At 49.9% G+C, this 10230-nt stretch overlaps 1 protein-coding gene across 1 annotated transcript in view; it reads right to left on the reverse strand.

Moving 5' to 3' along the window:
- MED26 (mediator complex subunit 26) overlaps positions 1-6555 on the reverse strand; it is a 42224-nt gene extending 35669 nt beyond the window's left edge. The window contains exon 1 of the mRNA XM_037506096.2: positions 6252-6555. Coding sequence (XP_037361993.1) covers positions 6252-6323 — 72 coding nt within the window. The 5' untranslated portion in view covers positions 6324-6555. The remainder of the gene's footprint in view (positions 1-6251) is intronic.
- Between the last annotated feature and the right edge of the window lie 3675 nt (positions 6556-10230).

Here is a 10230-nt window from a genome sequence, read left to right on the forward strand (position 1 = left end):
TTCCCTAATAAAGATGAAGCACCTACGTGAGAGGTGGTGGTGGTTTCAGAGACCAAACCAGGACATAAATCACATAGGACACATGGTAAGTACTCAGCTAACAGCACCTATTCATTTTATAGCCTCCACTACCCAAAAGCTTTCCAAAATTCATCTTCCTCAATGGATGAATCCAGAAAATTCTGTATTCGTCCCAGGAGCATTCAAAGGCTTGTAGCCCCATCTACCTGACAGAGGCACTTCACTTGACATAACCCTTCTCTTTAACAGGTTTCAGAGTTACAGAACTTTGAGGAACCCAGAGGCCAGGAGTCTGGGGCCCAGCTGGAAGGCCCAGGGCTACACCCCAATCCCAGGAATGCCTGCCTTCCCCAGTCTTGGTTTGCCTTCAAAGGCCACACAGAGCAAACTTAAGCCTAGAAGGAAAACTTCAAATACTTGCACAGGCCTCCCAGGCCCTCACAGATTCTAACATCTTCCCCCTTCCTCATCCTGTGACCCAGACAGCACAACGTTCAATAATTTTCCAGCTTTACCTCAAGCCAGAGAGAAAATAAGAAATTCCCACCCCCAACTCGAAGATTTTCCTGAAAATTCAAATGATGAACTATTCTAGAAAGGCATTTCACACTCTTAAGAATTCTGAACTATGAAACTATCTTTGAATAAAATACATGAAGAACTCTTCCATTTGGACATAAGAGCTACAGCCCTGTCAGACCACCCTGATCCCCCAACCTCCCATGTGCACACTCTATGCCTACCCTCTGCCCTGACAGGCTCTCGATAGGGGCTGGGTACTTCCAGGTCTGCACACTCCACACCCAGCACTATAAGCACTTGCTAGAAATGTGCATTTGACCTCAGTTTACCACATCTCTCCATGCAGTATGTCTCAATTGATGGTTAAAATTTAAGTGTATTGCCTCCGAAGACCTGGGATTCATTGAGAAGACTTTGAACAAATGGGGGAAATTGGTAGATTTTCCTTACGCAGGAAATGCTCCCAGTTCAGGGAATCCCTGTTAGTACCTTCTACTAGTGTGGGTAGAATGTGAAGAAAAACATTTCCAGAAGGGGCTCTAAGCTGGGCATTAGCAAGCTTAGGCTAAAAATGCATGGCCTGTAGCCATCCATGAGCTTACAAGCTCAGTCTCCCATTCTGTCAGTTAGTGGACCCCAAAGGAACTAGGAGGACTCAGGAAAGACTACCACCAGGAATAAAAGGAAAAGGCTATATTAGTTCCACTGGCAGAGATAAAGCACCCAGCTTCCAGCAGGCAAGTTATAATGGGGGTTGGGGCAGGCAGCCCACCACTAGATCAGTTAGATCAGGTCAGTTGAAGAAGATGTTCATGCAGATATTCAAACTGAGGTACAGGAGAACATCCCCCCCCCCAAATCACCCCTCACCCTCTAAGTCTGGCACTCTTCAGGTGCAGGTCCTGCATCTTGAGCCCAGGACCTGGGTGATTACAATCCGTTTACATCTATACCAAGATAAAAGGCCCTTCGCACAGGCTGACTGGACAGTACTCCAGGCAGGACAACACACTCCAACTAAAACCACCTGAGGACTACCAGGACCGCTGAGAGGACTGAATGTAAAGTCCATCTTCTGAGGGATAAAAGGAGTCACAACAAGCACTTACACTGCCCCACAACCAACATTTGTCACCTGTGGTTTCCCAAAAGCCCTAAAATGCCATACCACTATCCTAATACACCCTGGCAACAGTGTATAAGCCAAGAGGAACATCACTAAATTTGGGCAGCCAGGATGACCAGGAAGGGTCCATATGTTTAGAGTTCATATCCTTTAATATACTGGAGGAAAATAGAACCAACAGTCCTCCACTTTATAATGTATAAGATTCCTCTTTTCTGCAGGAACCTGGCATCTTAAGTGAACATCAAAAGTGCTTCCAGCAGAAAAGAAAGTTAAAACATAAGACTCATGAAAAGTTCCACGGTATCTGATGCTACATCAAGGTTCTGTCCCTGATTCTAGCACAGGGTCCCTGACAGACACCTTAAGATGTTTCCAGGACAGGCTGCCTAATGCCATTGACCAGTCAGATCTATCACAGGTAAATCTACCCAAGGTGTAACTGCATACAGACATGTCTGGGATAGAAGATGCACCACAAGTAACACTGCCCTCTCTGGACTCTTCCGAAGGCATCCTTTCATCTGAGAGCAGCACATTGATGTTTAGGGTTGGAAGCACCAGCACCATCATTGTAACTTCAGGTTAAGTCCCTAACTTTGGGCCAGTTACCTCAAATAAATCAGTAAGAAACAAAAGCATCCTGTCACTCTTGCCTATGGAAGAACCCACTAAGCACCTCCCTCCCATCGTAATACTTCCAGCATTTGTACCTGCAGGCAAGGGAATTCTCTTACACACACGCCCCCTCCCCCACCATCCTTTGCAGGGGACTAGCAAAGTGTAGCACAAAGTCATGTTAAGTATACAAACTTATAGAGCAATTCATGTTAGCCTCTGCTGCCCCTTCCAAATCTGAGCCCTAGATGTGGGGCTTTATGGGTGTTTCTGCTTGAGGATCTGCTTGAGGATACTGCAGCCCAGCAAAGCTAAGTGGAACCTAAAGCTTTAAATTCCTCGGTGGGGAAATCATCCTGCCTGCCTGTGCCTCTCTGCAAGGACACCTTGATCACCTCAACTTGGCATCTGACCATCTACAGAATGAGGAGGCTGGTCAATGGAGAACCTGCCTGCTGGGAGGCACTCATAAAGCTGTCTATGCAGAATGAGTCCAAGTCCTCTTTCTTGTGGATCTCTTCTGCTCTGAGCACTGTGCCACTCACCTGTCTGTGGCATTTTCTCACCTCTCATAGGGATGCACCATCTTGGAGTTTTGCAATGGAATTTCTGTGTCTGAAGTGTGGGCACAGTGCAGTCACAGGCTTTTTGGTCAAAGGAATGCCAAGTAGCTTCTCTGTCACAAGTCCAAGAGGACTCAGGACTGCCAGCTTACCAGGACTCAGAAAGTGTGCCCATGTTCCTGCTCTCAAGAGAAGAACAAAACCAGCATATGCACGGAGCCTGTGTTCTGGTCAGCAAAGCAGAGCCTCAACTTTCATGAAATGATTCTCATCTGCCTGATATAAGCAGGAACCAACCACCTCCTGAGGAGACAGTGCCCAGTGGCCTAGCTGATTTCTGGGCAGGAGGATAGTCCTCAACTCCATCCACAAGGAAGCAAGGTTAAGCTGGAACTTGAGCAGCACTGCTGAGAGATTTTCAACATCTGGGCTGACACACACCATTAACAGAGTAGGACTTCAGTTGGTCTGAAACCTGTTAGTTGCTTTTTGAAATGGAGTATAGGAGATTTCTTTATTTATGAGTTGGCAGAAATTACTGAGACCTACTGCTATAGAAATTGAAGTATTCCAGAAAGCAGAATTTAGAGCATAGAAACCACTTTTCCATTAAGCACGCCTGTCTGGCCTCCCTGGTGGTGCAAGGGGTTAAGCACCGCACTATGAAGCAATCCGCAGCCTCTGCAGCACAAGTTCGATCCCCAGCCGGCCAGGGAGCAATCCACATGGCGAAGCAGACCTTTTCTGTCTCACCCGCTGCTCCCCCAGCAGTGTATTTCATTCACTATGCCTGTTCTGTTCCCCACTCTGTCTCTGGTGAATCCTGTCACCACCACCCCCATCTCTGGCCTGTACCCCAGTTCTTGTATGCATAAATAAATCTTAAAAAAAAAAAAAAAAAAGAATGCCTCTGTCAAGGAGATGGTCACTTCCCTAACTTCTCAGATAATTGTGGATATTAGGTCAGCTCCCTGACATTGATTTTTTAAGCAAAAGCTAAGTTTATTAACCATAACTGCATGCCCACAAAGGTAACTACATGACACAATTCTCTGTAGCATCGTTCAAAAGAGGTTTAATTTTAGTGTTGGCTCTTCAACACTGTCCCCATTTCTTTTTCCATGAGCATCTTAAATATGTGTCAACTAACTATCCAGAAGTGAAGTTCATAATTGGGCAAGGTAGACAAGGCTGGCTGTATACTCAATGCCTTGCTGGAGTCATTCATTCCCACCTGAGCTCCGGTGGATGGAGAGAAACTGCAGACAGGGTGCACCAGCTCCACCTGCAACTTATTCCACTCTCTGAGTTGAACATCTATGTGGGGTTTGCTCCAAGCTGCACTGGAGCTCCTGCTCTTGTCACATGCTTTTAACAATGCTCATCTATGGTCTAGGACAGTGGCTACACTTAAAGGAAGCACTTTCCTCACTGCTCATATTTCCCAATTCTATCCACCAAACTTAGGTGAGTAGGGTTCCATGCACATTATCATTATAGGCCCCCAATTCTATACCATGTAACCTAACCTAGGGCTTATGTTCCAAGCAAAACACTAGGATACCCAGAACTGAGGTTTGTTCCCTCTCCCTATTACTGACTAATCCCTCTGCCTCCTCACACTCCTCTCCTCCTAGGACCCTTCAGATGACAGCCTTACACAACACTGGAACCCCTAAGGTCACTGCCCTGACTAATCTACAACATCTTGACAGCCTGTCAAAGTGCCTCCTGATCCCAAAGCTCTCCCAGGTGGCATTAAGGATCAGTGCTATTATCTCAGCAAGCTCTCAGATTCTCCCAAAGGCAAGCCAGCACATGGAATTCAAGAAATTGCACTCTGATTGACAAATCTACCAAAACCTACCAATGCTACATTTTTCATGCTACTTGTTTTATCTGCTAATATTTGAGTTCTGGGAATTGCAGTGACACCAGTTACAGCAAAAATTCTGGAAGGTTTTATATAGCTTATGCCTACACCACCCCCAAAGTCATAACAAAAATGTATACAACATTTGTTAAAGGCAATTTCCACCAACTCAATTTTAATGGGGCATGAAATCCAGTGGTAAGAGAATTACTTATGACACAGAAATCAGACCCTAACAGTGATCATAACTCCTCAGTGTCTACGAAAAATGTGTAAGCCAATGTGAATTATTCCAAAAATACCAAGCTAAAGCATACTGCTAAGTGTAATTAGCTAAGCTCACAAAAGGAAAAGCCCCCACAGAGAGGAAAACCAGCATTACCTGGCCAAGCCCAAGATGATTTTTTTCTTCCATTCCCAGCATTTTAAAAAGTGATCTCAATGGGCACTTCTTGATCTCCCAACAAATTCAGGGGCTCACTTCATACCTGGATGCCACAGTATCTTCCTATTGCTCAACCTGCTCCTGCCACAGGGGAAAATGACCCCTCTAGCCAAGAACCCCCTGGAGAAAATATGAGAACAGATGAGTCTTCCCCTACATACACTGGAGGGGGGTGAGAGGGAAGGGGAGGTCCCTCTGCAAAGAGTGGCCTCAGTGGAAAAGCACCTGAGAAAGCAACAACCGGAGTTAACCCTGACAGTCTAGGTCACAAGCCACCAGGCTGGGCCCCCAGGTTGGGGGAAGGGACAGCGGAAGCAGGGCTCTTGAGGGAAGGGGAGGGAAAACAATCATCTCCAATTCATACCCAAAAGCGAAGCTCAGCCAGGTTGGAGAGCAATGGGCACTTAGGCCCAGAAAGGCAACAGGAAGGATCCCACCTTCCCCAAGATCATCTTTCCTTGGCAGAGACTTCAAGAGAGATCGAGCAAAGGCATGCGGAGTGGCAGGACCCAGGGGGACTCTCCTACAGCCCTCGGCACCGGGCTACAGTAAAGCAAGTCTGGGGCTTCCCTCCAAAGCCAAAAAGGTGCTTCCTGCCTAGAGGAGAGGCAAGAAGGTCCTCCCTGATCACCCAGGAGGCCGAGACGCGGCAAGCACCGGCTACCCCAGTCATACCCAGGACACCAGTTGCTCCACCACCTTTCTCTCTCCCCACCTCCCGCCGGGAGGGCTTCCCGGGGGTCGCCGGTCCCCGGGGGAGAGAAAGGCGGGTGAGCTCATTCAGGAGCCGCAAGTGTCCTTGAGGCTGGAGTGGGTGGGGAGGAAAAGCTCCAGTTTGGGCCCCCGTCAGCTCCCCTCGCCCAGGCCGCACGGAAGCCTCGGCCTCTCGTACTGAACGCCGCCGGGCTGGCCGACATGCCCCCGGGCCGGGCTCGGGGAACGAGAGGCCGGCATGGCAGCGACTGTCGGGGAGAGATGGACGTCGGACAGGTCCCCCAGAGCCCAGGGCGCGAGGGGCAACCGAGAGGGGGAGGGTCCCGGGCCCACGCGGCCTCCGTCCCGGCGCCTGTGACTGGCACTTACGTTGCTCTGGGGGTCGATGGCCTGCAGCAGCCGGTCCCTGATCTGCTGCGGAGACGCCGGAGCCGCTGTCATTGCCTGGGCGAGGCGGGGGGGAGCGGCCGGGCCGGCGGGCGGGCGGGCGGGCTGAGGCGGGGGACGTGGGTCACTCACTCGCCGGCCTCCGGGAGCGGAGCCTCATGTTCCCCACGGCGCCGCGGGAGGAGAGGGCGCGCGGGGGTGGCGGAGAGGGGAGCCGGGGCTCGGGGCCCGGGGCGCCGCCGCCACCGGAGGAGGAGGAGGAGCCGCCGGAGCCGCTGCCGCCGCTGCCGCCGCCTCGAGAAGCAAACTCCAGTGAGCTGCCCCCGCGCGGAGCATTCTGGGTAACCCGCGCCGCACGCAGCGTCGGCGCCACGCTGAGGAGGTTGGGAGATGGGGCGGGCCTAGGCGCCAGGCCTAGGCGGGGCCTCGAGCCCGCTCCGCCCCGTCCGCTGCGCATGCGCGCGCATGCGCGTTGACTCGCAGCATACCCTCTCCACCGCCTCTTCGGGGAAGCCGTTGGGAGGCGGTTGGGCGGGGCAACGGCTCTCTCTGCAAGCCCCGCCCCCTGCCCGGCAGGGAAGCTTAAACGTGCCCAGCGCACCCGTCCCTTGAACGCTGGGCTGTGGGTAGTTGGGACGGGTGGCAGTTTCCTCCTAGGTAGGAAAGCATCCCCGCGTGACGCCGACTGGGAGCACGGAGTCATCGGCTGGAGAGATGCCAAGCTTTCTGGGCTGGGGGCCCGTGCCAGCCGCTCGAGGGCAGTCCTGGGAGTGAGGGGGACAGTCCTGGGAGTGAGACCGTGCACGTCTAGATGCTGCCAGCGGAAGGGTTTACATGCTGGACGCGGGGCGGGGGGGCGTGGGTGCAGGACGGGGATCTGCGGCCCCTTAAGCCCCTACGGGAACCAGTAAAACGCGTCTTAGAGGAGCCCCCGCCCCGACTGCGTCCCAAAGTCACCCTCTTGGAGCTGCCCCTCAGATTGTAAACCTTAGTTCCGCCGGGAACCTCAACCCCCGCGCCCTCTGTTGTAGGGGCATCCTACACGGTGCACGGTGTGCAACAGCACACCTGGTCCCCACCCACTAGATGCCAGGAGTATCCCCTCCCCCAGCGCAGCCCCCTCGTCCAGGAGCACCCCCCCTTACCGGAAAGGACGACCTAAAATGACCCTGGCCACTGCCAGATTTCTCCTGGCGGGCAGAATTGCACCTACTGAGAATCACTGGTTCCACCCTGCTTTGCGTGCCGGTGTCCGAAAGCTGAAACCCTCACTGTCTGAACCAAATGTCTCACACAGGAGGAAGCTGAGACCCAAGGTGACCCAGAGATGTTAACCCAAAATTGTTTATGTCACATCCAAGGGTTTCCCCTCTCCACCTTATTTCCTTTTTGGCCAGGCTCCTCCCAACCCCCAGCTCTGCTAGAAATCCTGTCAGGAACTGGGGTGAGTGGATTAATATCCACAGCCTAGGGGGAAATCCTCTTTCCCCTCGTTGTTTCGGGAGGACCCAGATATAAATCTGGAGAGAGGCTGCCAATGATAACCACATATGTCCCTTGGATCTGTGCTACACCTGTTAATCTTATATTTGCCATGGCTCTGGGAAGTTTTATTTGCAAAAATGGCTGTTTCCACACGTGGCTGTGGTCGCTTGCTTCTACACTTGTGAAATGGTTTACATGACACTTGTCAGGGAAAACAAATACTGGCAAAATAGGTCTTTTTAATTTCTTCACTCTCCCTCCCAGAATGAGATGCTTTGTATACATGGTTAAAGTTGGAAACTCGCCCATCTGGAGATACTCTTCATCTCTCTTAAGATAAGTAAAATAGGGCCTTCCCGGTGCCGCAGCGGTTGAGCTCTGGGTTGCGAAGCTGCCAGTGCCGGTTTGATCCCCAGCTGCTCCCCAGGTTGCGAAGCTGCCAGCGCCGGTTTGAACCCCAGCTGCTCCCCGGGTTGCAAAGCTGCCAGCGCCGGTTTGAACCCCAGCTGCTCCCCGGCCACCGGAGGAGGGTCCCACATGGCGCGCAGACCTCTCCTGCCCACATGGCGCGCAGACCTCTCCTGCCGCCCTCTGCTCCCCTCAGCAGTGTATTTTGTCAGTCTGCCTGTTCTGTTCCCCGCTCTGGCTCTGGTGAATTCTCTCACCCTCCCGCGCTTCTGACTCTACCCAGTGCTTGTTATAAATAAATAAATCTTTAAAAAAAAAAAAAAGTAAAATAAACCTCTTTCCCAAGCAATTTCCATCCTGTCTATATTTCTAGCTCAGATGTACAGTATCTTATTTTTCAAACCAAAGATTATAAAGAAATAAGCAATGTTTTGCAGGATCAAGTTATTTAAGAACAATCTGAAAAACACCCAACTTACCTGCTCTTTTTAAACTAAGAATACTAGGATGTCTGTGAGCTTTTCAAGGTCATCGATACACTCTTATGTCCCTAGTACACAGAAAAATGCTTGTTAAATCTTTGTGAAATGAGTGGATGAACATCTTGGATTCAGATACATGGCATCTGTATATACACACACAGACATCTGTATACAGGTCAGTTTCACAGATCTGATAGACAGTGGGGTTCATAATGAATGAACTTTATTAAACATAACAGATACTAGGTACACAGGATGCAAGTAGACACATAGAGATACAGTTTTATTCCGTATTTAACATACATAAAAGGGTGCTTGTAATGGTAAAAAGTGAAGAGATAAGTATAGATACTTAACAGGAGTCTTGAAAATGTTAGCTGCTGCTTCTAGGTGCTGGATAGAACTCTTGATGAGGAAGCACCAAGAGAGGGAAGGAGAGGAAGTAGCTGAGTCCATGACTATACTATCTCTTTGCCAAGGGAAGGTGGCAAGTAGGTTTGTTTCAAAAGCCTGAGCAAAGAGCATCCTCAGCCAAGTGTGGCAGGGAGGGAACAGGCTTCCTTCTCCCTAGACAGCTGCAGTGGCCCAAGCATAACAAGCAAGAGCTTCGTAGATAGAAGCTATGAGCAGGTAGCTTACAACTTCCCTGGACCAGCATTTCACTGTGACACTCAGTGGTAGCCAGGAACAGCAGGAACATACTGGACAGACCAGCCCCTCTGTCTAAATAAGTTGCTGGCAGTTAGGCAATTTAAAGAGGCAAGTTACTGGACTTACCTCAATATGGTATTGTGAGGGCTCTTGGTGATTTAAAGGAAAAACAAGGTAAACCAATCTACCACCCCACTTTGACCTGTATGTTTGAGTTTAATAGTCTGGAGGAATATTTTAAACACTTTCTCATTTACTCATTCGGCCATATCATTGTATTATCAATGTACATTTGAGCTCTAGAAGTATCTAGAGATTGGGTTCCAGAGCTCTGTTTGACTTTGCAGCAAATTCTGTTTACTCTAAAAGTAAAACCAATTTCAATTGGTTTTGAATAGCCCCTGATATGTTGCTGCTTTTAGGAAGGGCTTCAAAGATAGGCAAGAGAACTCAAAATTTCAAAGATCAATAAAAGGACATATAAAGCCAATCGTCTAAGTCACTAAAAATCAGTATTGAATGGGGCCTCCCTGGGGCCTAGGGGATAAGTTTCAGCGCTACCACCACAAAGGCCCACATTGAGGGCCCAGTTTAATCCTGGCTATGGAGCTGACCCACATAGCACAGCAGACCTCTCCTTCTCACCTGCTGCTCCCCTTAGCAGTGTATTTCAGTAGATCTGCCTGTTCTGTTCCCCACTCTGTCTCTGGTGAATCCTCTCACCACCACCCCCCACCTCTGGCCTGTTCTTTTTTGTAAATACACCAAAATATTTATGGTAGTTATCTCTGATGGGTAGAATGACAGGCGAGTTCTGTCATTTTCCCTGCAGTTTCACATTTTCTAGAACATGTTTGCCTTTTAGGCATCTCAAGTCCTGGGGTTGCTCTAACCTCTAGTAACTTCTGCTCACCTTCTGATTCCAGTACTGCTAA

Source organism: Talpa occidentalis, unplaced genomic scaffold (assembly GCF_014898055.3).
Source record: "Talpa occidentalis isolate TD23 unplaced genomic scaffold, MPIMG_talOcc4v2.1 talOcc4.12, whole genome shotgun sequence".
Taxonomy (NCBI): domain Eukaryota; kingdom Metazoa; phylum Chordata; class Mammalia; order Eulipotyphla; family Talpidae; genus Talpa; species Talpa occidentalis.